General features: G+C 38.4%; 1 protein-coding gene and 1 long non-coding RNA gene across 2 annotated transcripts in view; one reads left to right on the forward strand and one right to left on the reverse strand.

Annotated features, from left to right (window-relative positions):
* The first annotated feature begins 1,008 nt into the window (after window positions 1-1,008).
* Window positions 1,009-27,985, forward strand: part of LOC123981652 — a 33,343-nt gene continuing 6,366 nt past the window's right edge. The window contains exons 1-2 of the long non-coding RNA XR_006827804.1: window positions 1,009-1,128; window positions 1,861-1,971. This is a non-coding gene — a long non-coding RNA (uncharacterized LOC123981652). The remainder of the gene's footprint in view (window positions 1,129-1,860; window positions 1,972-27,985) is intronic.
* zswim6 (zinc finger, SWIM-type containing 6) overlaps window positions 23,550-27,985 on the reverse strand; it is a 50,303-nt gene continuing 45,867 nt past the window's right edge. Inside the window, exon 14 of the mRNA XM_046066660.1 lies at window positions 23,550-26,334. Coding sequence (XP_045922616.1) covers window positions 25,472-26,334 — 863 coding nt within the window. The 3' untranslated portion in view covers window positions 23,550-25,471. The remainder of the gene's footprint in view (window positions 26,335-27,985) is intronic.

Genomic DNA, 27,985 nt, shown 5'->3' on the forward strand with positions numbered 1-27,985 from the left:
CCGCAGCCGCTCTGGTTTATGGGTAGTAGGCAGCATCAAGTCATCATCGATGCTGACTTCAAAACAGGCATCTTACGAGACAGAAAGAGATAGTTCGAGCCGATTGGAACAGCACTCGATGCCTCGCTGTCCTGTTAGACACCTTCTGAGACAGCAGTTTAGTTCATTTCGAACACAGCCAAAGTGTTTTTAAAGTGTGTGGGCTTGTGATTTTGGGATACCTCAGAATCAGTAACACTTATTTATGCTGAACAAGGCATTAAAGAAAAGTGTAATGAAAAAATAGTTGCAATAATAAAGCATAATGTTGGGAGCTGGAATAGATTTAAATCTAAAAATTGCATTATTGAGTGGGTGGGAGACAAGATGTATATACATTCTTAACTGGTCTGACAGTATTGTTGATTTTAGTATGTCACAGATACATAAGTATTGCAATATGTGTTGTATGGAAAGTAAAACAAAATTGTAGTCAAATATATGTTCTGAAAAGACATTTTAATTGGAATTCAATCTGCTGACATGTTATCCTCTAGCTTACATTACAAAGACAGAAACAAAGGCGTTTTAGTTTAAACATAAGGAAGAATTAGTCACTGGTGCTAAATTAAAATCAAGGTACAAATTACAAGCTTGTCCATATCAAACTTTTGACATGTCATTTTATGAGCTGCAATTTTACATATTTACTTTACATTTTTGTTGAACATTTTATGGGTCCTTATATAAAATATATATATTCTGTACATCATATTAGCATCAGTATCCATCGGACTCTACTACATATAAAACTGACTTGACTTGATTTATTGATTTGCCAAGCTCACGCTGAATAAGGAGCACACCGGCCATTTTCCATCCATCCACCGCGGCCTTCACCTGACTTCTTCCCGCCCATCTACGCATCCATATTACTTCCTCAGAGCCGTTTATTGCCATTCCCTACCTGTCCACCAGATGCTCTCAGACTTCTTCAGACCTGCTCACCTGTTCTCACTTCCCTCATCAGTCACTCACTACATATACCAGCCCAGATGCTTTGTTCCCCTGTCAGGTTATCCTAATTGCAATGTTTTTGCTTTTGAGCTTCTGCCACCTCTGCCTACCTGAACCTGCCTGAACCTGCCTGTAAGCTATTTTGGTCATTAAACCACTCAGCTAATCCTGCTTTTTAACTGTCTGCATGTTGATTCTTCCCCTGTTGCCCCACTCCCTCCCCACCATGACGCAGAGGCAAATATCATACTTTTTACTCCATTACTTTTTGTCTGATGGCTTTCTGTTTTTTTCCTGTCCACTGAAAACTATTTAAACTCCACAGTACAGGCTGTTTTTCTGAGTTCATGAAAAGTTGAACCAGAAACAGCTGCTGTGTCGCTCTCCTCAAAGCTTCCAGATTCCCTTGACAAAAATAGTAATTTTACCTCTCAGTCTACCACTGCCTGGATTGGTTAGTTTGTGTTATTGTGTGACTTTGGTGTATTTAATGCTTTCAAACACCAAAGTCACACAATAAAACAAACAAAAACAAAATCACACAATAATACAAACAAACTAACGAGCCCAGGCAGCTGTATACCAGCAACTCGCTAAAATTAATGTTTTTATCAATGGAATTTGGTGGCTGTGACGAGAGCGCTATAGCTACTGTTTCTTGTTTAACAAAAAGGATAGTAGTAGATAGTAAAGGATCTGATTACTCATTCCACCTCTGAGTTTTGTAACATAAAAGCAACTTCTCTGAAGGTCATTGTGAATGTCTTTATAATAGCTGCTATAATAATATATGAATCAGTCATTTTATTTTGTACAGTGCCATTAATTAATGTGTGTGTTTGTGAATTGCTTTCTTTGTATTAGCACTTTCCTGCCCTCCATCCCTCATCAGGACCTTGTTCTCCACCTCCTCCTTCAACCTGCCTGTGAAGAATGGCTCTGTGCAAACTGCATAAATCAGCAGCCTCTGAACAGGTACACACCTCCAACTGAGAGACACAGTAACAAAAGGTGAAACGGATGTAAAGAGGGGAAAAAAAAAGCACGCTTCAGTTGAACATATCATTCCCTAAATGTTTCGCGTGCACGTATCTCACCTGTATTTGAGTGACAGCGAGGTTTGGCTGATTTCAAAGGCCCGACCTACGTTGCCCTCCCACCCTGCCAGCCTCTCTCTGGAGGTCTCTGTCACACTGAGGTAAGGGAATTCAATAGGCAGGCTGTAAGAGGCTCCTTTTTGAGACCATTAGTCAAAGGCGAGGACACTATCAGGGCTTTGATTACAATGGTGTGGAGTATTCCCTCTGGGTCCTCTCTCTTCTTCATTCATATTCTGCTCTTTAAACATCCCATTCATCAATTACCACCTCTGCAGCCACATGGTCGCCATTGTTCATGTGCATGTAGACACACACACACACACACACTCACTGTGGGTGCACACACATGATGCAGAGTATGCATAAACACCCCCAAACATGCAAGTACATTATCATTTACGCAGATGCACCCTTGCATGCACACACACGCAAATGACACATTTAATGATGTAGCTACTTGGGTCCTAACACAAAGAATGTATAGATCTTCAGACCTATGCAGGATTTTTGTGTTTGTTTCCTCTCGCCTTAGTTTTGGGGAATTAAAACATGTTTTAACCATTTTTATCCATGTTTGAGGCGGCTCTTATTGTTCCAGATGGAAATATCTCAACAAATGTTCAATGTATTGGCGCCACATTTTGTACAGACAGACATGGTCCCCAGGGGATGAATGCTGCTGACTTTGGTGATCCCCTACTTTTCCTATAGCGTTGACTTTTTTGCTTTTTAAGTTAAATATATCATCAGCTATTGAATGGATCATGAAATTTGGTTCAGATATTCATGATCTCCTCAGGGATGAATTGTAATGTCTCATAAAACACATTTTTTTCATTCTTAACATAACTGAGAAACAAACACGCCAAGTTTCGACAGAACTTATTTGCAAAATGTTCGCTGACAACAAAACATTTTTATTTGCTTTCCTTAAAATATCTGCTCTGTCGTTATTTGTTTTTTTTTTAATGGTTGTGTTTAGACACTTGCAGCACTTGATCAAAGTTAGTGAAAGATTTCTTGGTTAAGAGTTAAAAGTGAGTTAAAGCACAATATAAGACGTTTTACCTTTAATTAACATCCAACCTGATTGTAGATTTTAATATTATCGGAAAGTAAATCTACACATATGTGTTTCACATCTGACTCAGAAGGAGCGTGATTATTGATTCAAATTGAGCGCTAACAGTTTTAAAGTACCTTAATAGTCTCTATTAGCTGTGTGTCTATATCTGCTGCTGTTGCAACAACTGCTGCTGCAATAACTCACTTCCTGTTTTTACAACACCAGCGTGCACCTGCCCCTTTCCCCTCAAACATTATCTCTGCCTCACCTCTCTCCGTCTGCAGCTCCCTTCAGCTCTCCCATGTCCCCCCGGGGGGAGGTGCACCTCACATTTTGAAAACCTCTGGGCTGGATGGATAGAAGGAGAGAGACAGACAAAGGCTAACAGACAAGAGATAATCATCACTATTGGGTGCAGGCTGGGTCCAGATGGCGACCAAAAGGCGTGCATGGCTGTAGACTCTCGTTACTGCACTCTCATGTGTTTCTCCTCCTCTGTGACTTCCTGTGGTGATCTCGGTATTGGTTCTTCTTCCTCTTTCTAGCCTAATCTGTTGACGGACACCCTCTCATGTCTTCATTTTTAGTTTATTATCAGCCAACATGGCCTCTCGTTCCAACTGCTCGTTCTGATCTTTCACAACCTCCTGTCTGTATCTGCAGTTTCTCTGATTGCATGCATGCAACAGAGCCTTTTTCAGCCCCACATCCTCATCTGTCTGTCATAGCCTCCCCTCAGCCTTTCATCCGCTCTGTCCTTCATCTTTTTTTTTTTCCCCCCTTGGTGCCTCATTCTCCCCTTGTGCTCTGTTTGTTTGCTATTCAGGTGGGTTGGATCTCAGCAAGTCTCAGCCTGCTCTTTGGAGCTTTGTCTGTGGAGCAGAGATAAGGTTTAGGGTCAGGACTAATTTAGAGTAATAACACAGAGGCTACCTTTGGAAATAGTGTGAGTGCTTGTGTTATCTGCCATGACTATAAAGCCACATTTAAGCCACAACTCACAGCTGATTGACCAGAACTCTACAGAAACTGTTGTTTTGTTGGGTACAGTATATAAATGGCAAAACATGGTGACAATTTCAAAACTGCTTTGCAAATGGTGCTGGCAAAAATGTTTATGATGTAGATTCATAAAAGATTTTTGTCTTGTGTGAAGGCATCTCCTCTGTCTGCTAATTTGCGTCCAATCACACCCACTCCCGTCTTTTTTGCAGTCGCACCACTTCTAAACTTTCTCAACACATATTTTAGGATCTGTGCAGGTCGACCGCATTTTGGATCGGATCGTCTTTGGGTGTGTTCAGATCGGGTCTGACTTTGACTCCGGTCTTTTAAAAAATTACTAGATAAAGAAAACATAAAGCAGTTAATGCACGTCAGATTCAGGTGGGTTTTCCAGAGGTATGTTTCAAATCAGGTCCAGCTCTTGAAGACCTTCAGTTGGTGATAATACTCAATGTAGCCATTGAGACATCACCCATTGGTTTGTGGACTGCCGTTTTAAAGCCACGTGTTTGGCATTTTGGCCGTCGCCATCTTGGTTTTTTGGAACCAAAAGTGACGATATTTGGATGAGAGGGTGGAGCTCGCTAGCTTGTTTAGTAAGATACATCCGTAATTCACATTAACTGTCATATTTATTGGGATGCAAATTTTAGCTAGTGAATCAAAGGCTTAAAACTAAATTAACTTACCAGAAAAATTAACAACCGACTCAGAATTTGACACATTATCCATTATAAAAATATTGATTAAAGCTGCTTTGAACACAGATCTTTGCAAAACATATTCAGCACCATGTTAAATCCAGAATTTGTTGGACTAATTCACAGTTTACAGTAATATAATATCTACAGTACAACTAATCAACACTTTCTCTTCCGCTTACGTGTCTTCAACAGGAGCTTAATGTCGCCTGCCACGCTTTTAATTAAACTGTCACAGGATAGTTAATCAGTGTGAAAACAGTGACGGAAAACAAAAGCAGAACATCTTGTTTAGTATTTTAGAATTTAGAGTCATAGAGATACAAATGGCACGGTGAATACACTGAGCAGGTTTTATTTATTGCAGCATAACTTTGTTTATATATCATGAAAAGACAGGCTGAGTAAACCAGTTGAAAGTGCTCATGTGGGTCTATAGGCCAGAAAGACACTTTATAACTTTGAATTATAAATATTTTATAATCATGGAAGACTGAAGAGGGGATGAAATCACATGAAATGTAAATATACTTTATTAAAGTTATAGTTGTTACATTTTTCTGCTGTGTTTGTGTGTATTGATGTTTTACTATAATATTTTAATTAATTACTTGTATTGGTCACTTCTCTTGTATTTTGGGTTCCTGGCAGCTCTAAACTTTTGTTAAATTGACAAAATAATAAGTCAGACTTTAAAAATTAAATCATGCAGATGCGGTTCGGAGAGTAAAATCTGCTAAAGATTAATGCACAGAAAGTCAAAATCAAGCAGGGCTTCAGAGGGTTTTAAAGATCCATCACGTTGTATCCATGCTCCCGTCCACCACACCTCTCTTTCATGTCACTGCTCCAAGCCCTCAGGTTCAGGCTGAGTGTCCGATGTTGAGAGGCTCAGAGGGGTTTGAATCACTCCTGAAGGCGGCATCTCATCTTTTGTCTTCTCCCCTGTCACCTTGGCCTTCGTCTCTTCCTCACTTCTCCACATCTGACAGGCTGACACCAAAGCCTTGTTTTATCCCTGCTTCTCGAGCTGCGGATGACACTTCATTCAGGAACATGTAGTGAGCGACGCGTTACTGCTGGAGAACAGAGGACGCCAGTATATGATATGTCATCCCGAGGCAGAGACGTGGCTCAAGGGAGACCGATCAAGACTGGTAGTCGTAAGGTGCAAGATTCCCCAGCAGCAGTGGTGGAATCGAACAGAATATTTACTCAAGTAATTTTACTCAAATTTGAGGTACTTTCTACTTCTACTCCACTTGAAAATTAATTGGTAACTATTCTGATAATTGATTTAGTCAGTTTTTCATGTTAAAATGGATCCAGCTTCACCAAATGTTAAGATTTTCAGCTTTTTATTAAATTTGTTACATTATTACATCGATTTATTTTTTAAATAATGTTGGTTTGGACTATTTTGGACAAAACAAGCATTGTGACTTTGGGCTCTGGGTAACTGTGACAGCATCTCTTACTATTACTAAATTTTTTACAAACCATACAAAATAATCAGCAGATTAATCCATATTGAAAATCATTTGCTGCAGTACAATTCAAAATTCTTCAAACTGAGCAACAGTAAAATCCTGCTTTTACATTTATGCATAAAGAAGAATAATCTAATGATATAAGTGCAACAGTCTCATGAGACATTTCTCTTTCTGCTTTGAGTACCTTTAGACTTTAAGGATTTTCCTGATTATACTTACTTTTACTTAAGTAGCATTTTGAATCAAGGACATTTACTTGCAACAGAGTATTTTAACAGTGTGGTATTAGTACTTTTACTAAAGGATCTGAATGTATCCTCCACCAGTGTCCGGCAGTGTAGAATAACGTGATGATCTCTTGTCTCGTCTGCCCAAAAAGTCTGTTAAACAGCTGCAGCACTTCCTCGAGATAGTTACAGATTTTCTAAGTGCTGCTGCTAATTTGAAAATAATTATAAATGTCTGATTAAGTGGGAAAATACAAAATAACCAGATTTTATGTAAATCCAAACTATTTGCACTTTTAAACCCTCGTTTGCTGCAACTTTAGATACACATTTGATTTGAATATCAAATATAAAGGCAATGTATTTTAAGACAGAATTTAAAATTATGAAAAACAAATTGACATTTGATAGTTTGACAATGAAGTCAAAATATTTCAAGATAATGTTGTACTATATTGAGAACAAAGTTGTAATTTTACATGAAAGTCATATTTTCAGAAAGGAATTATGTTACACTGTATGTTGAGTTGTAATTTGGAAAACTAATTGCAATACAGCAACAATGAACTAATTATACTTTATACAACAATAAAAGTGTTATATTTTGAAAAAATGAAATCTTTCAATAATAACGTAATATTTAGATTATATTTTCAGAATGGAAAAAAAATATATATTTTATTCACTTTTTAGAATTTGGTAAAATGTATTAATGCACCAAAAGAAATTACGTTAATAGAATAATTTTATAATTTTACAATAATCATTGTGCAGTACCACATAAAGAGAGGTGGCCGTGGTGGATGGCGGGAATACAAAGTGCAGGTTTATGCAAAAAAAGCTCTTTCACTTTCTTGAGTCTGATGAGAGGATTTATACTTGGGGAAAAGCCATAAACACTTTTGCCTTCAGACGTGGGTGGACAACATGTTGTAAGAACTAGTTCATTTCATGCATACCCTACCTTGGCTTATTATTCTAATTTAATCTCTTTGTCCATTTTATTGTGCTTTTAAATGTGGTTCTAATACATTCCTTTGACTTTTGAAGGGTAGCAAGTTTATGTTTGATTATTTGGAAATCACTCTACATGCCGATGTAGCCTCTTGCCTGGTTTATTTTATGGCGGGGGCAGACAGACTAGTGGGTGATTTGGTCAAAGAGCAGAAGCAAAGGTCAGACAGCACGACTGGACTTATTAAAACATGCATAAAGGTGAATTTTGGCATGCAGACACACCAGGAAGGCCTGTACTGTACACAGGTAATTACACGGTCAAACATCCGCACCAATCAGCCCAATAAGTTTGAGATAGCAGATATAGTCTGGTAAAACACGTTAATTAACTGCTCCTCACACTCTAATACAATATAAAGGTAATAAATGCCCTCAGGTGAAATTTAACAAAGGCATATCAATTAACTTTAATTTATACATTTTTTCTTTATCGTAAATCTCATACGGTTACATCGGGTGGTGAGGAATTATTCCAGAAAGGTTATCAGGAGGAGCAATTCTGATATTAAATTCAGGCTGCTTCTGCTCAGGTTGTAATGAGTTTGAGTGAAATGATCGGTTTAATTCTACTGAAAGCTGGGTTTGGGGGCTTGTTAGGTAAGTGAATAAATGGCGACTATTAATCATCTGACAGGGATGATGTGGAAGACACCGCTGAGGCGTAAGCTCTGGAGGTATTAAGTATTTAATTATAAACCCTGGTCATAAATATCAATAAAAGCTTTCACAGATTTTCTCTTGGGAACAGATTCATACTAATCTCTCTGGGAGCCTGCGTCGTGTTTCAGCACCTGGAAATGTCAACGTAATAATTACAATAACTTGACCACACTTCTGTTAAAGACGTCGATCCAACTTTTAAAGCTTTCCCAACTTGTATGAAAATATAAATAAACTGTTTCTTATTCATACACTTATTTTAACTGTTTGTATTATGCTTTAGGACCATTGAATTTTAAAATGTCCATGTGTGTTTTGAAAGGTGTCCCCCAAATAACATGTATTATTGTTATTAATTAATCTATTTCAACCATCGATCCAATACATTACTTTTCTTTCAACGGTTAGATACTTTAAGCTAACCATACGATACATTTATTTATTTCAAGAAATTATCCGATACTTTAGCTAACTACTCCAACCAAAGACTGTATATAAAGACGGATGATTGACAGCTCCTTCACAGTAAATCCAAAACATCTGGATTGCCCCCTGGTGGCTAAATGCAGTACAGGTCAGCCAGGTGTATGAGCGGGACTTTGATCCCGCTGCTCCAACCCTATCGGGCGTTCACTACTGCGCAGATGCAAAATGATGTTACCGGCGCAAGATGGCAGCATCTGTATCCAGGATATTTGGGCTTTCAAATTTTTGTACAGTGGGTGAAAATGAAGACACGTTGTCCATTTTTATATACAGTCTTTGGATGCGGTTGAGATGACTGCAGATAACGTTTTCTGCTGATGACTGCAGGGGTGGAGTATAAAAACACTGCAGTCAAGTCGGACACATTCTACTTCCCATAGAGATCGGGCGCTCAGACCAATGACTGACCTGCCTAAGCAAAACTGCGAAATCAGGGAAAATCTGGTTCCACTTGGTGAAGCTCCTGCAAGGTTTTAATGTTATGTGACATAGCCAACATTTCTAACCAGCATGCATCCTGTTAAGTTAGCACTGCGAGACGCCCTTAATGCACCTGGCTGTTCCAATTCTTTATCCTTTTAGCTCACTGTTTAGACTTTTAGAAAACTAGCTTTCATGAGAGGATTTTTTTAATCCTTGAGTTGAGTGAGGTGTGACTTTAATTTAATTTCCACCAAAATCAGTTTGCTGGTGAATCATACTTAGTTATCAGCTAGCGCTAACTAGCTAGCTTGGAGTCACCCCCTGCAGGCCATTAGAAATAATGCAGGTTTATGGCACTTCCACATTGGCTTCACTTTTCAGACCCGGAGGTTCTCATTGGGTGTTTTCAGATGATACAGCTCACTCAATATGTGGTTATTTATGTACCTTATGTGGATATTTTCTTATTAAAGTGTAATTTTTATTGGTTCGACCACCAGGTGGTGCCAAAGTACAAATTATTGAAATTCTACGCATAGTGGCTTTAATTACAATTATCAAACTATCACGGTTACCTACTTCACTGTGACTCCGGAAGTGTAATATTAAATACAAGTTAATATAGCACAAAGAAATGATATGGGTTTGTTTTATTTATTTGTTTTTAATTAGTTGTTGCAGGAAAGTACAATGAAAACAAGGGAGAGGATTTTGTTGTGTAAAACATGGTAGCAAGACTTTATTTCTTTCATTTCTTCACTGGCGTCTTCCTGCCACAACTCGCCTCTCACAGGATTTCAGAGCGAAAATTGTCCTTGAGCGAGACTTCAGTTTCCTGTAAAGAACAAAGGGTGTCACCAGGAGTCACTTGTAGGGATCCTTTCCATGATGTTGTCAGACACCTGTTGTAACAGTCTGAGCCAAAAAGAAGCACTTTTTGTGGACGTAATTTAGGCGGGTATAATTGCCTTGAGGGAATACGTTAAAGCCACTGCAGCCGGTTCAGCTGCCGGCTAAAGCATCTACTGCACGGATTCAAAACATTTGAACATACGTAAAAATATGGCCCTGATTTAAAATTACGTTTAAAAAACACATATGTTTAGCAGTTATACTTATATATGGTTTATTACAGACTATAATGTAGTTGTAAGCAGATGTAAGGGTTTATTAGTGTATTTGTCAACAATGATGACTCCTCCTGTGGGCACCCATAATACTGTATATTAGTAAACACTTGAAATGTCCTTACTGCTGCTCAAAACGACATTATTAAATGTGTATTTTATTAAATTGACCACACTTTCACGTTTTATATCTGCAGCACTTGTTAATGCCAATCAACGGGCAGAGAGGCCCCTCTCTGTTTCTAGGAGACTGGGGAAGATATTTTCAATTGGTCCATCTTGAGAGTCTTGATTGGACTGTCATTAGTGGCCGATGGTGTAACTGAGCGTGAGTGTGATTACTCAAGTTTCGTCTTGAGAGTAGCCAATTTTGAATTATGTGAAAGAAGCTGAATAAATTCAGTCTGTACATCAAGAGAAAATATCTTAAGGTAATTACACTAATTGCTGAATTGGAAATCATGTAAACCATTATGTTAATTAAGTTGCTGTACCAGTGTTACCAGTTCCTCTCTCCCTGTGTTTCAGTTGTTATGAAGAGGTGGCCTTTCAGGAAACATCTCATTGCTATTGGCTGTTTCGTTGGCTGTGACATTTATGAAAACTTTATGGACAGCAATCGCTCCAGCTTGTGACATTTTGGATTCCCTTTAAAGCTGTGAATATGAAGGTTTTGCTACTTTACGGGCCACGGGACTAAAAATGAAAACAACAGCGGCTCCCACACGGAGTCTGGTTGGCACAGATGAAAGAGCGATGACAGAAAAGAGAGCGACGGTGTTTTCATCCTGTAAGAAAAGGTCATAAATATGATGCACCTTGATAGAGACAAAGGTCTTATTTGGTTTGAAAGTGAATCCTATCACAGGTTGTTGAACTCTGCAGGTAATTGAAATGATGAAATAATAAACGGATGTACCAACTCTCGAAGACACACCTGCTACAGTGAGTGTGATGCTACCTGGCTTATGTTTTGATTTGGATGTGTGAAAAGACATCAGCTCCAGTGCACTGCCCATAGGAAAGCAAAATCCAAGATGAGATCTCATAGTTGTTTCCTTCTTTTCTCCTAGACACAAATGAGCTGCTTTTAATACCAAGGTGAGACCAAAGGCCTTTTCTCCCACTTCTCAAATTCATCTCAGGAGAAACAACCATATAAAACCTCATTTTTGTCTGACTATGATCAAAACAAGAGATCTCTAACTGATCTTAAATAATTCTTATGTAAGTGTCATTGGACCATGAGATCAGAGAAAGAGCTCAAAGAAAATTCAGCTATGACTCCTAGGATCTCATGATTCTTCTCAAATATGTCTGTTTTCTCATATTGGCCTCAGGAGCAAAAACTAATCTCTATCTTACTCTGATCAAAACAAGAGATCTCTAACTGATCTTAAATAAGTGTAATTTCAGTCTCCAGAGTGTGGATCAGAGAAAAAGCTCCAAGATATTTCTCAGTTTTGTCTTAGTGACCCCACTTAGGGGTTATTTTACTAAAGTACTTTACTTACATCAAATGTTGAGGTTGAGTATTTTCTTTTTATGGGGGTTTGTACTTTTTCTTCCCTTAATTTCAAATCCTCATTGTATTTATTGTTAATTATCTGTTACAAGTTACAGAGAAAAATAAAATAAATTTTGACATTGAAAATAATGCACTTTCAAATGTAATATTTTCCAATTTGTTAAGGTCACAGCCAGCACCCAATACTTTGACCTGATGTTTACAGATTAATTCATTAAGGACCGAATGGACACAAGAACTGAGATACAACATGTATCTGTCATACAGAATGAGTACTTTTACTTTTGATACTTAAGTACATTCACTATGGAAATACTTTTATACCTTTTACTTCAGTAGAATTTTGAGTACTTTAATTGTGGATACGGTTTTTCTCCTCTTTTAAGTAAAGGAAAATTGTGTTCGATTTAAAAACAATCAGTCCTCCATTGTTAATTTTAGCCAGGAGCCAGGTTCAAATTCAGCCCAGAGCAAGCCTCTAGCATGGTTCTCCAAGCATAGACAGTAATGTAATACAAACATCTCCTCAGAGCTCCCAACTGCTTTTTAGGAGTAATAAGCAAGACATTAATGAACTCAAAAAGATACATAATGAGATTCAATTCAGTATCCATTTGTCTTACCCAAGTCTCAAAACATCAATCTCTCTTCATCTCATCCTTTTCTCCTAAGGGCTTTTAGGAGCAACAATCCAGATTGGAGTGATCTAAAAAAGATATACTATTAAGATCTTAGTCTTTTCTCAAGAGTTAAAGAAAATACTTTTCTGAGCAAAAGATTTTTCCTCTGGGTGGCTTCAGTTTGTCCAATCAAATTTTTCTGCTAGCATGATTCAAATTTTTGCTTGTACAAAAATGAGACAATAACGGTACTTGAATAATGGTATGTTTATGTAACAATACTGTATGCATACATGGATTGACTCACTAGTATGGACAGTATGGTACAGACATTCAGCAGATGAAGCCTACTGAGTTTGGTGGTACCCTGACGTCTCCTCTAGCACCACCATGAGGTTTTTGGATTTGAGAGAATAATACCTATTGGATGGATAACATTTAAGAGTGGGGTTATGTAATTCATGAGAAATCCAATACAATTACAATATATATGATAGAGTGAATAAGCACACAGCAGGTAATGCTAACTACCGTTAAATTGTGGGCATATAGACTCCATAAAAGAAGTGGATGTAGCCACCGTGAAGTCACCCATTGGTTTATGGACTACCGTTCTGAAGCCTCAAGTTTGGCATTTTGGACAAGAGGGTGGAGCTAGCTGGCTAGGTTAGCAAAGTGCATCCGCAGTTTCCGTTAACTGTGATTTGGCAAACAAGAAACAGGTTTAAAACAAAATGTGTTCACTGGAAAAAATTAACAACCATAATTTACAACAACCAACGATCATTTACTAAAAGAACATCATGCTGTATTAAAGAAGACTTGATTGAGCGATTGAGACCATGAACTCATAAGGAAAGTGTTGTAATGAGGTAATAAATCAGGCGAGTAGGGTCATTTTGCAATACAAGACTCGGAGGTTGCCGCTTGTTGTTGGTTAGCAAACTGTGGCTGCAGTTGCTGCTGCGAAGCTAACATGCAGAGATGACGAGACAAGTCCCAGAGCCAGCACACCAGCTCCAGACAGCGATACTCAAAACTTTCCTGGTACTATAGCTAACATCACAACAGCAGCATGTCTTGGCAAAGTAGAAAGTAAGCTGAAAGCCCGTAGGCAAGTCAGTTCATGTTAACTGGCGCACAGATCATTGCTGGAATAGTGATGTGTGGCTCCGTGTGGGCCATGACAAAAATACATGTACTGGATTAGAATCGCTAACCCTACCTTTAAATTTTGTGCAGACTTTCATGGTCATCACAGGATGAATCCCAATGACTTTGGTGATCCACTGAACTTCATGGTGACTTTCTGGTGTCACCATGTGATTTACATTTTTGGTCTTGTTGGTGGTTTTGAGTGGAGGTGGAAGGATTCATCAAAGAAACCTGTCATTTAGTTGATGGTTTGTCATTTTCATTAGGGAGTAGAAACTCTTTTCTGTCACTCACTCTGCAGCACATAGTGAATGACAGTCTGTATTTGAGGACCATAATAGATTTAATCAGTAGTTTATATTTTGGTTGGTCTCATCCCACAAAAATAATTGCTGTGGTCTTTATATAATATATACTAGTACAGAGGAGAAGCAATTTAAAATAAATAGGTTTTCTCTCATTTTATTTATTTTTTGGCAGTCAGTTAGCTTAGCTTAGGCAAAATACTTTAAAGCTAAGCTATCTGGCTGCTGGCTGTAGTTTCATATTTAACCAACATGACATGAGAGTGGTATCGATCTTCTCATCTAACTCCTGGCAGGAAAGGGAATATTTCTCAAAATATTATCTTCTCCAAAGACACACAAAAGAAAGCTAAAGTCGGATGAAGGGCTCTTTGACAGTCATCTTTTTGTGATATTTATTATGCAGATTTATGTGTGGTGTCAATGGGAATCACACAAAATGGCTTCCAGACATCGCCCACATGAGGATTTCCCATGACAACATCAACATCTCTGCATGTGTCTGCATGTGTGTGTTGAAATGGTCTTACTAGTGCCAGACGCCCCGTCTAATTACCTAAGTTGGCGTGACAGTCGTGGTGCATTAAATCAATGGGATTGCGCATAAACCGTCTCTGAGATGGATTAGAAATAGAGCTGCTGAAACCACAACATTTCTCACCGCACCGAAAACTGTGTGGTGACAAACACTTGCTGGTTAAAGTACTGTTAATCTAATAAGGAAGCTAAATTACTTGTTACCTACCTGCAAATTATGTTGTTGGTCATCAAATTTGACTACACAAACAAATGCCTTTTAAACCCAATTGTTCCAGTTTACATTGCTCTCAGCTGTGTAGCCACTGAGGGCTGTAATCTGACAGCTGATCTGTAGACTGGGACTACTTGTGTTATGGGACAGGTGGACTGCTCTCCCCGCAGTCAACCCACTGTGCCTTTATTTGCATACTGGATCAGATTATCATTACATTATGTATTCCAAGGACGAGCCTCAGCGTGATGGATGATTGGTGCAGTGTAATCTTCACCAAGGTGCTTTGTCCAACCTCGTATTTCTGCCTCGAATCCGAGCAGCAGTGATCTACTGCTCTGCTGCTCCAGGGTCAGACTCTTAGTCCACGGCTCAATTCAGGGATACCTTCAGATAATATCTAAAAACATTGTGCACGGTTTTTAATTTAATTATTTTACAGAATAGATCGCTGTATATGATTGCACTCACGTTCGTCTTCAGTGGAAACAGTAGATGATGATTGTGCCTGTGAATGGGTGTGTAAAAAATAAACTTTTCCTGAAGAACTTTAAAAAAGTACTGTAAAGATAAATTATTAAAAGTAACTCAACTATCTGCCAACTAACTAGCCTACAGCTTACAGGATGCTAACAACTTGCTCCACAAGTTTACAACTATCTCAAGCCTGATTTATACTTTGTCGAGTTTACGCCGTACCCTACGGCGTAAACTACGCACGTACCCATGCATTGGTGTTTGTGTTGTATAATAATCGTGCGGCTCTTATAAAGGTTATCAACCAAATTACATTTTATATGATTAAAGCTGACAATGGCATGCTTAAATTGGTAGTCTATTAAGATAAACACATAAAAGAGTAGCTTCTTATTGTATATACTAAAAGTGCTGCATGGGTTTAAAAAGATTAATTGAAAAGATAAAAACTAAACATACAGAGTAGAAAAATGATCTGCATTAGGAATAAATTGTTTTGTCTAAGAAAAAATCCACAGATAACGCAACAGGATTAAAATTTTATGTAGGCTCATATCAGTTTTGGGCACATTGGATTGTTTTTGTATCTGCATTTCCTCAGAGCTCTGACTGGATTTATGTTTATCATCATGAAGCTCTGGTAGCTCTGAGTAACTGGAGATTCTTCCACCTGAAACAAGTATACAGGTCTTTATTTTCCAGATTATTCCCATACAAAAGCGTCTTCGGCTTTCCAACATGGCAAGAGTTCTTTTCATTAAAAAATAGAATTACCTCTGGAAAGGTAGTTGTGATATGATGATATAATGTGATATAAGGCAGCCCTGCTAGTAGCCTAATAACACCATGTCCCTTAATCAGAAAGATATCTGTAATTTTACAGCATTTAACGGCACTTTCCTCCTGCCTTTTCTCTTTCTCCTGTGCATTTTTTTCTCCACACTGGTCGGCCACTCACACTCACGCGCTGACTGAACGCTGTCATACTATCAGGTTTAAAGCGACCAGGAGGCCTACAGGTCTATGGGACTGTGGCTGCCGTCTGACAGATTAAACTTTTATATTCTCTTTGACAAAAGTCTAGATGTCATATATGGCCCATGCACCCTCGTGAGAGATGTTGTGTGGTTTCACCTGCTATTAAAACAAGCTTGCTTTGTCATCCCTGCCACAGGTTAAGTTGATAATTAACGGCAGGCCGAAACAGCACTCAGGCTTCTGACTTCCACTAGTTTAATCTCCACAACTTCTTCTTGTTTACAGAGTCGTTCGTCAGTAGCACGCAAGACAATAGGCTTCACTAATGGACCAATGAGCAAACACTATGTGCAGGTAGTACTCATGGGAGTTGTAGTGTCGTAGTGTCATACTGCAATTTGTTTGTTATTTATGCCAAAGTCCTTATAGGCTAAAATGTCTCTGTTTATGCCCAAGCTGGACGTGAATCCAACGCAGAAGTCCCTTAAACCTGCATTCTATCGAACGGCCAGCAGGGGGCGACTCTTCTGGTTGCAAAAAGAAGTCCGTTTCCATTAGAAATAATGGTAAAATGTTTCTACTTCGCAGCTGATTTATTACCTCAGTAAACACTTTCCTGATGAGTTTATGGTCTCATTCGGTGATTTCATGTCTTCTTCAATACAACATGATGTTCATTTAGTAAATTATGGTCTATGATTGACAAGTTGTTACCATGGCAACCCGTGACTCAAGCTAGAGCGACTCGTACCCCACGGCACTGTGTAAATTTAACCAGCGCCATTGAAAAAGCTTATTAGTAGTTGGCTATTCGCTTTCTCTGGGAAGTACATTTAGTTTTAAGCCTGTTGTTCGCTAGACAAAGTTATCAGCCCTGTTAAAATGACAGTTAACGTGAATTACAGCAAGCTAGCTAGCTCCACACACGGCCGTTAGCTCCATCTTGTCCAAATATGGTCACGTCCGGTGCCGCTGGTTGCAAAAACTCAACATGATGGCAAACCAACGGGTGACGTCACGATGACTACGTCCACTTCTTATATACAGTGTATGTTTATGCCTTTTGACAAGAATACAATTTTTCAACACGACAAAGTGTTTAGTGGGAGCGACTGTGATACCTGCCACAGCTGAAATCCACCCACATTCGGCGGGTGTTCATGTCAAGCCCTGGTTGTAACGCTCAAAGAAATTGATCCATCATGTTACAGCTGCTGGCTTGGCCGCTAGTAAAATGAACTTCTACGCACTTGGAGGAAACGCGTGGCTACAGCCGACCAATCACAGTTCTTGCGGAAGTTACATATTTGGGGAGCTGCACGTCAGGCTACGGGGTAGGGTAAGGGGCTACGAGTAGGCTACACTTAGGCTACGCCTTAGATTTGATGCAGCAGTATAGACGGGTTTCTGCTCAAGGTCATCACAGAGATGCGTGTGCAACCAGGGGGCAAAAAGCACCACTCTGTCTCCACGGCAGCAGTGTTGGTTGTAAGAAGAATTGTAAGAAGTTACTTTTCTTATTACTCATTTAAAAAGGTTTAGGGGTTACTTTACTTATTACTGGGTATTAAAAGTAAATAGTCACGTTACTCTTTCCGTTACAATTAATTTCAACCACTGCACCCTATCCTTTAAAAGTGACGGGAAACCTGTTCAGCAGTGCATTTTAGATATGAATTTACTGTACTGGAACAATAATTAACGAGAGGAGTCAACAACCAGCCAAACTGAAAACACTACAGCCTCTCAGACTAGAGGATGCTGGATCATATAGGCTGTGGATATAGGCTATTTAAAAATAACAAAGCAGGTCCCTCTCGACATTTTCACTAATCGTGTATTCATAACAGCATCAAGGAGTATGATTTTTACGAAACATATAAAGTTTTTTAACACCACTGTCTGAGATATAAAAAAATCAAGCAAGTGTCTCAGCTTTTGAACTAACGTTACTGTTTTGCACATGAGTTTATAAGAGAAGTACTTAGCTGCCAGAGTTTCTTTCTACAGGCTAAGTTTCACATAGCTGTGCTGCTTCAGCAGATGCTTCAATACAAAATTGTTTGCAGTTAAAAGCTTTTTTTTGCTGGTTGCACAAAGTTTTCAACAGATGACAATGTTCTTTGCATCTCTGAGTGACACAGCTAGGCCTAATGGCAGGACACAGCCTAATGGCTGTGGACACAACGGCTCTCTCCATCGTTCCCCATTCTTCCTTTAGCTTTTTGGCTAGCAGCAGACTTATATGTGAAATTACTTACTTTGTGAAATGAAACACAAACAAACCGATCTGACTCTGAAATGGCAGTTTATTATTAACTCAACAAGAATTTACAAACGACGCGTTATCTACATTGATTACAGTGTTGACTACATTCTTCTGACCACTTCTACTGAAGTGCTTTTGCCCCCTGGCTGCGCGCGCATCCAGTGTTTGTATACAAGAAACCCGTCTGTAAAGCAGACTTTACAACTAACTCAACTATCTAAGAACTAGCATTATAATTTCCAAAGATAAAAAGGTTAGAGAAACATCCAACATAGAAAATACCATTCAGAACAATAGAGCTATTCTTAACAGTTGGCTTCAAAGAGACTTAGGCCTGTTTTTGGATGCATTTTACGTACTAAAATGCAAAGCTTGTCAAGACTTACCTTTCCAGCCAACTCATTGGATATACCCGACAAATTAATTAAGATCAATCAAGATAATTTCAATTTTATATGGAAAAATAAATATCATTATGTAAATAATAGCGATACAGTGACACCTGCCGAAGAAGGGCAGTTAAATGCCATTGACTTTGACCCAATCAATGGTACCGTCAAATTAAAATGGTTACAAAATTTTATTATAAAATGCGATAATTTCTGATCCCTTCAAAATCTTCAAAACGTTTGGTGGCATACATTTCTTATTAAAATGTGATTGTAACATTTCCAAACTACCTATTAAGCTTTCAACTTTCCATCAACAGGTTCTCCACTACTGGAAACTCATATACAAACATAACTTTACTCCCAATATGGAATAACAGAAGTATTTTAATTAAGAGAAAATCTTTTTTCTACAGTGAATGGATGGAAAAAGGTGTCTGGTAGATTGTTCATTTATTAGATAATTGTGGTAACTTCTTAACATATGATGTCTTCATTTGGAAATACAGTTTGATGTGCACTGAGAGGCAATTTAAAACCGTAATTAAGGCAATCCCACAAGCTCTGATCACTTTAGTAAAAGGTATGTTAACTCTGTGGTTATTCCTCAAGAGCCCACGTTAATCATAGATGCATGTAATTTCTTAGATAAAAATAAATGTAATAATACATTTTTAAGATATGTCCTCACTTCGATCTGCTTCCCTTCGCCACTCAGGAGAAAACATATCTTCCAGAAATTTACCAGCAATTGTATAGTGAAGAACCAGTTACCTTTCTTTTCCTGTTTCACCGAAGGTAAAAGAAGTTCTCTTCAAAGTGATGAATGAGATTTATCCATGTAACAACTTCCTGCATCAAAGATTTAATATGGATTTGAATGTTTGTACTTTCTGTAATTTTGACATTGAAACCGCAGAACATCTCTTTTTCTCTTGTTGTGTAACCCAGACCTTCTGGGATGTTTTCCAGTACTGGATCATGTACAATACACAAAATATCCCAATTTTAACATATGAATACATGAAATTTGGACTTCAAATGGAGAATAAAACAACTGAATTTGGAATGAATAATCTGATTTTATATAAAATACTTCATTCACAAATGTTGATTTCTTAAAACATCCCCCGTCTTTAATGCCTTTCTAAATTATATAATTCTGTATAAACAATCCCTGAAATGTTGCAAAACAAAAAAAGCCCTACTTTTTCATGAATACTTATGCAAACTCATTTCCTACTGTCTACTGCTGAGTCCCTTGGTCTCTTCCCTTTATTTATCCTTGTTATTTTTTCTTTCTCTTTGTTTGTTTTTGGAAAATTATCAATATGGTACTCCATGTTCAATACTCCATGTATTTTATAAAAAATAAAAAAAATCTAAGAACTAGCTTACAGCTAGCTTGCAACTAGCCTACTACTAACTCAACTATCTTACAAATATTTTACAACTTACTCAACCAACTTTAAACTAGCCTACACCTACCATCCACCTCTATGTTTAACTCAGAGGGTGATGAAATAATCAATTTGGTTCAAATGCCTGTTGGATTTGAAATATTTTCATGAAAGAGATTAAGTAATAGAAAAATAAATTCTGAGACGTGATATTGTGAGACAAACCATCTTTGCAGTTTCCACCACAGATAATACGCCTTTAATGAAACTGCAGCAGGAGTGGATTAACAGGCAAACACAGGATGTGATTAAAGGTGATAAGATTTATCTGTGGTGCCAGTTATACTGATGGGGTTACCAAAGTAAGCTGCTGCCTGATTACAGGATATGTTCTGATTGATGATTGGGGTGTGTTTGGTCCAAGAAATAGCCAGAAGTAGCAACGGCATCCAGGCCTGAGAGCAGATACAATATAAGAGTTTGGAGACGACCATTTTTATTGTATTAGTACTAAATTGATAAAACTAATTTCACAATTAACAAAAAGAGGAAAAAGCATAAATAATTTAAGATAGCTATATCAAATTTAAACCTTGATGGAGGAAGTTTTCAGATAATTTACTTAAAAGTAAAAATACTCCAGTACAAGGAAAAGTCCTGCATCAGGAAAATGTACTTAAAGATCCAGACAACACAAAATATAATCTACAAATTAATTATTATGGGTTATAATGGATTAAGATAAAACCTTTTATTGATCCCTTAAGGGGAAAATGTGTTATTATGTCAGCTTAACATGACGACACATATATTGAAAAGAAAAATATTACAAAACTTGTAAACTTGTGTTTGTGTTGGAGTCTGTGTTGTGCTGGGATCTTGTCGTTTGTTGGTGTTGGCGGACTCCATTTTGTTAGCTGTGGTGTTGTCATAGTAGGCGAGAGGCTCGGGAGCGCACATGCAGAAAATCCCACCTGATTTCATCACATAATTAGCAGCGTTGTGGCTGTTCCAAGCGAACGAGAAAGCAGGCATGTGGTTCACTTTTATTTGAGGTTACAACCAGTTTACCAACAGGCATTAAAAAAGTGATTAATTTCAACTAACAAACAAACGAGATATAGCCTCTTTAAACATTCAACAGCAGCTGAAAGGAAGAAAGATGTGTAGAAATACATGCCAAACTCAATGGCCTTTGAACCCCCCCCCCCCCCCCCCCCCCCCCCCCCCCCCCCCAACTTGACACCAATTTAGTCAACTAAAATGTGTACTTACCTTTTAGTTTGGACCATATATCCATCAGCTAATGGTCCTTTGGTTTCCTCAACAAAACTTCCTTTTTGAAAGACCTTCCTGCCTACAACAGGCCCCTGACTGCTGTTGACAAGAGACAGGAAGGGGGATAAGGAAAGCTTAAAATTCCCAAATTATCTTAGCAGGAAGTAAAATGAGCATGAAGAGAAATTATGACTTCCCCCTTGAGGGCATTAATCCGTGAGTCGTCTACCCTGGTCTGTGGTGTGACTGTTCACCCTCAGACCAAATCCAATGTTAAAACCTTATATAAATAAGGGATAAACATCTGTGTCAACATCCTGCGTCTGGCAACTTTTACATACTGGTATCAACACTTTAATAGGATACTTACAACCCAGTGACCCCAACAAACTTTTTTTTTTATCGAAATAGCTTTTATGTCTGACATTTTCACAAGTCATGATGAGACTTGGACATCAGGGAGTTCCTGTCCGACCCCGTCAGACCACACCGGACCAGCATGACAATTATTTAAGGCATCGACAAAAGTTTGTTCTGAAAACTTTCACCATTTAATTCAGTAAACTAACTGAAGAAGTCTGAAACGAGCAGATTAGAGGGCGAGTGAGATCCAAATAATCCATCGTCTCATACTTCTCTCTCTTCACACATAAATAAATAACTCCTGCAGTCATCCTCTCACACATCGGTTTTCTTCTCCACTTACTGAATTGATAACTGTTCTCCAGATCAATATAGATCAATAGCCATGAAGCTTTAGCTGAGAGTGAAAGTTGAGTGGGTTAACGTGTACAAGTATCCTGGTTATGATCGGGTCAGGGTAAACATAATTTTTTGAGAAACCTCGGTATGCAAGATGGAGTTTTCCCATAGAAACCAGATTACTGTGGCATATAGGATGGAGCATTAAACCCTGCGTGTATCTTGTCCTATATATAAATGTCCACCTTAATTTTTATATTTACATGCTCAAAAAGTTTTAATTTGTGTTTTTTTTCTCTTTAATTTCATTGCTTTCCACAAACAAGTGAAATTTCTTGATAAAACACTTTTCAGACAAATTATACAATAAAATATCTGTAGTCACAAACTGTCACACAAATTAGGGCAAGACATTACAGTTTTTTTTAATGCACTAATAAATGTTTGTGTTTTTGCTTCCATAAGATGTCTTTTAGACTAAATTGGAAAAAAGAACACCCAAAATAGACATTTAGGTTTTTATTTTAATACACTTTGTTTGCGTCTGTAGATTTCTCCTAAATTTACCAAAAGTTAGCATTTGATAATGCCTCAGTTGCATTTTTAATAGTACAATTTCAGAAAACTTGTAATTAGAGCCCGACCGATGTGGGATTTAAAAAAAACGATACTGATTTTAGATATTTGAGTGTTTTAAAAAACATTAATGATTTTTCCCTTCTTTTGATAAACACATAACATACACAAAGATTATCCCTAATATTTGTTATGCGTAGTTATGAGTCCTCACCAAGATAAAATTACATAATGCATTTTAAAAATAAACTGTTATTATAGTATTTTGAACAAAAGTACAGCTAGATTTGTGACATTCCAATCGTGTTTTGCCTACAGGAGAGCTGCACAGCGCCGTCTGGTAGACAAAATATGCAATGACAATACTCATAACATGACTGAAGGAAGCAGTTTCTCCCTTTCATTTTTTATTGTCATTTATCAGCTGTTATAAAGATTCCCACTGTGACCCATCCGCCATTGTGTCCCTGAGCAAGACACTTAACTCCTCGTTGCTCCAGAGGCGTGTGACCTCTGACATGTATAGCAATTGTAAGATGATGAAAGCATCAGCTATGTAAATAAACACCAATAACTAATTTATCGTCAATTACCTCATATTGGCAGATAATATTGACATGCTGATTTTTCAATCAGGCTCTACTTGTAATGCAAAAAAAGTCTTAATGTAAGTAATCAGCTGACAAGTTTAATGTTAATATCTATTAGTATCACCTCTAGTTTTCTGGCCTTGCATTAAGATTATTTCGTCAAAACTACTTTCCCACTGAACCATTTTGTTATTCTCAGAGCTTAAATAATTAAAAACACAAACACTTCGTCCTCTCAAAAAATGAATTTAATCAAAACAAAATGTTGTTTCATTAACAAGTTTATAAAACAGTGATTTTTAGTTACATAAATAAATCGATCAGTGTATCAAATCTTAGTTTCAACTTCATGAGCATGTTGACATGGTTGTACAATCATTTACCTAACGTAATAAATAAAAAGGGAGCATATTTCATTTCTAAACAAAAAAGAAGCTACTTACAAGAGACGACACTGAAAAACAGATGAGCTTTTAAAGCACAAGAATACAGAGCCGGACCAGCTACAAATTAAAAGACACTAAAACAAAACAAAAAAAGTTTGTAACCAAAGTCAGTTGGCGTATGAAAAAAGTTTGGTAGTAAGAACTCCCATTTGGTTATTTTAAAGCATTAAGACAAGGCAAGAAAGAAGGCTGTTCTTGTGTGAGGAATTCTAGAGAGAAATGAAAGCAAACTGAATTTAAGAGGAGGAAAAAATACACAGTGTGTAAAAAGAAAAAACAGTCAAGACCTACAGTATAGAGCAACTTTCTGTCCTGCACAAAGTCAAGATATCAGAAGAAGTGGCAAGGACGCGTGACTGAATCACTGCAGGAGGAGACGCAAGGGCAGATTTCACTCCACTGCAACGTCACAGCAGTTTTGTCTCTTCCTCCGACTCCTACAATCCTCGATACGCTTCTGTGTTCAGGAAGACTGTACACTTCTTGCACGTCCACTTCCTGTCTTACAAACTGGCCAGTTTCTGCAGGTCATTACATGTCTGCAGAGCCAAACCAGCCGGCGTGTACTTACCGACTGAATTGGCCCCTGATGGCAATGCAAGGCGAAAGATTTGAAGTCCTTCTGATATGTTTTTTTTTTCTTGTTTGTTTCTAAAACCAAAAGTACTGCAGCTTCAAGTATTGTGCCTTACATAGAATATTCTGTCATAAATTAGTTAACATATACATTTTTTTTTCAATATTCAGACATATACTTTTATATATATACACAGGACAATAAAATGCTTTTGTTCGCTCGTGTGTTTTCTTTTTTTTTTGTTGTCTGCTTTTTTCTTTTTAGAGAAATCCCTGAGAATGTATGTTGACAGTTGCCAAGTTTCCACAAGAGCAAGCACTGTGACAGTTTGTTTTTGTGTTTCTGTGACAAATGTGTCCGTAGAATAAGCACGCTGAATGTTTGAGACGACGCCACAAAGCCAAAACAATCAGCCTGGAGATGGCAGAGACAAAATATCGACCCAGTAAATGAATTCTGATAGTGAATTTGGAGTTTTTCCTGTCACGTTGCTGAGAACATGGGTGTGGACTCGGGGAGGGGGAGAGTAAAGCTGGATCCTTAAAAAGAGGTACTAGTCACTTCAGATAGAATTTCTCCATTTGGTTTAAAGCCGTTTTGTCTTCTCTTTGAGGCTGTGAACGTTAGCTGAGGGAAGTAGGAGGAGTGCAAGGTGGACATTTTGCCACTGGACAATACAGTTTATACTCAGTGTAAAACTCTTACCCTCTCGCTTTCATACGTATAAAGGGAAACACAAACTTCCACAGTTCTCTCCTTCTGCAAACTTAATGGTTTTATACACATCAACGCCTGCTTTTATAGTTTACAGTGTTTTTGTTTTCCTTCAATGTCAATCTTGTCATTTTTAGCAGAAAATGTACCCTAAAACATATTTCATACATCATTCCTATCATCTTTAGACTGTTCAATCCCAAAACACAACCCAGAGTCCGTCTATGCGCATGCTTGGTACAACTCACAATGAAACTGAAATATTCACTGTGAATGAAATTGTCTTTATATCATTCGACCCCGCCACGCTAAATCATAGGAATAAGATTTGCATGAATGTTGTTTGAGGAGGATTTTCACTTCAAGTTAGAAAAGACTTTTAAAAAAGGGAGACTCAAGTAAATTTGATGCTCTTTCAACCAAATCTCTCTCGAACGAGCATCATGAGTTTCTTCTTGCCCTTGTATATCTGTTTCAGGTTGTCTATGAACTGTGTGAACTGGATGTGCCCGTCATGCGCCATGAGAAATGTCTCTCTGGCTTTACTGAGGAACTCTATGAACTCGCTGTAGTGGCGCGGGCTGATGTGCGTCAGCCGAGAGTGCGTTGTGTTGATGTAGGCCCCGATCGTGGCGTCCAGTAGCTGCCTGAGAGGAGCCTTGTCCAGAGGCATCAGCTTCCCAGAGTTCCTACGACTGTGCAGCGCCACCATGCCCGGCGTCGTTAACGTGCACCGCCGCAAAATGTCCGACAAGACGGTGGCACATTTGACGCTCTTCACCACCAGGGGGATGACGGATGCCAGTTCATTTTTACCCAAGGAGTGGCTGAGAGCGCACGCCCAGAGCACGTCATTGATTGCCGGGTGTGTGTCTTGGTTGTAGCTGAGGTTCAGGTGAGTCATGGCTAGCGTCGCCAGTTTGTACGCCCTCATAGGATAACCGCGGTGCTCCATGTAGCGTGCTATTGTAAACAGCTGTGTGTAGTTCATTCCCGTGGCGGCTGCGTCCAGTACAATCTGATAGGCTGTCTCGAAGGCAATGTGGTCCTTCTCGCAGAGTGTCAGAGCTGAGAGGGCACAGTTTTGGGGGTCCTTCATGGCACACTGCAGAGCCAGGGTGCGGGCGGAGTTGGCGAGGTTTTCCTGCTGATGGCAGTCCAAATGCAGGCGGACGATGGTGCTGTTGGACATGACTGTGCTCGCCACGACGCTGGTGGCTTCGGTGGGTGTGAAGAGGGTGAACCAGTTCTGCATGATGCTGTCCAGCGCAAACACACCTAGACGGAGAGGAAAAGAAATGTTAATGCTAGTTTTGGTGTCCCCCAAGGTTCAATCTTAGGGCCTCTTCTTTTTGAAGTCTGGTGAGACTGAGATAAACTACACAGTTTATTTTGACTCAATCACTGCTGTAAATACTCATTAGAAAACCGATTGTGTATTAATACGCCAGTGAAAAAAATAGTCCCCAGCAAAATTAAGAAATTACTGAGCCTTTAAAGATGAAACTGTATATTGGTTAGCTGTTTTTTTTAAGATTTAAGTCATCTGTAAGAGTAGACAGGTTGGGGAAGTGGAAAAATTTGTTGTTTTTTTAGGTATTTTCATGGGATTTGTTGACAACAGCAAATCTAAAATGTCACCAGCCTTAACCTTTAAATGCTGCAGTCTAGATGATATAAAATCCATTAAAAAAGTAGCAATGCTTTACAGCTGGCAAATTTTGTAATGCTCCTTTTAGACCCTGAAGACATTTAAATCAATTTACAAATACAAATGTACAAGTCATAGTACTAAAATTTTATTTTTAACCTTAACCTATATTTGATTAACTGATGCAATATCCAAAACTGCATTTTTCATTTAAGAAAAAGTCTACAGGACTCCAGCTGCTGCACTAGAGTATCGCTGCCCCGACTCTGCACTCAAAATAATTAAATGTTGTCCATAATTCCAATTTAAAAACATACGTCACCAGCCTCACAAAGGCTTTTTACCTTCTAATTGGATATTCTATTTCTAATTCTCTGTCATTATAGGGCCTGGCCCCGCTCTACATCACCAACTGGCATGTTCTCAATGGATCCATTCAAACTCTGCTCGCAGAAACAGGGACTCGTTGTCACCCCCTCTACATTCACAAGAAATCATCTGTGAGGGGTGGGGGGTTTCCCCTACAGAGCGCCGTCCCTCTGGACACAGCTTCCTGTCCACTTCAGGGAAAATCAGGCACTGGGTTTCAATATTCAAGTCCAAACACGAGGCCCACAATCTTCTATAATTACCACCCTGCCAGTCATTCCTTTCCCCTCCCGCTGAGAGCCTTCCCAAATCCACTTTTCACGGCTTGTTAAGTTTGTCCTGGTTCACTAAAGACCCCTCCCCTAAACAGAAAACATCCAATCCTATCTTAGTCTGGATGGTGGTGATGTTTTTTAATCCCCTGGAACCAAAATCCAGCCGTGAAAATAACTAATTACATTCACTTGTGTACGGACATTTGAGGTACTTTATACTTCACTACATTTCAGAGGCAAATATTCTTATTTTCACAAAAAAAAACAAGGCGCATAGTTGTTATCTATAATCTAAAACTTACAATACCATATATATAATTAAAGGTAGTGGGGAAAAAATGTATCTCCATTTTGACCAGCATCATTAAAATGCTGCTTACGTGTTAATGCATCAATAATATCAGCATAATAATCAAATTAAAATAGATTATAAAAAGGGCCCCCTTGTTATACTTAAAGTGCATTTTGCTGATGATAATTTTGTACTTTTACTGAAGTATAATTGTGACAGCAGTACTTTGAGTATTTTTACATGTTGTTGCTTCTTAACTTCAACAACTGTTAGCATGCTCAGCTAACTAGCTTACGTTTGTTTCCTAAAGCAGTGACCAAGTTTAACTTCCAAAGCCAAACA

The sequence above is a fragment of the Micropterus dolomieu genome, linkage group LG13 (assembly GCF_021292245.1).
Source record: "Micropterus dolomieu isolate WLL.071019.BEF.003 ecotype Adirondacks linkage group LG13, ASM2129224v1, whole genome shotgun sequence".
In the NCBI taxonomy this organism is placed as follows: Eukaryota; Metazoa; Chordata; class Actinopteri; order Centrarchiformes; family Centrarchidae; genus Micropterus; species Micropterus dolomieu.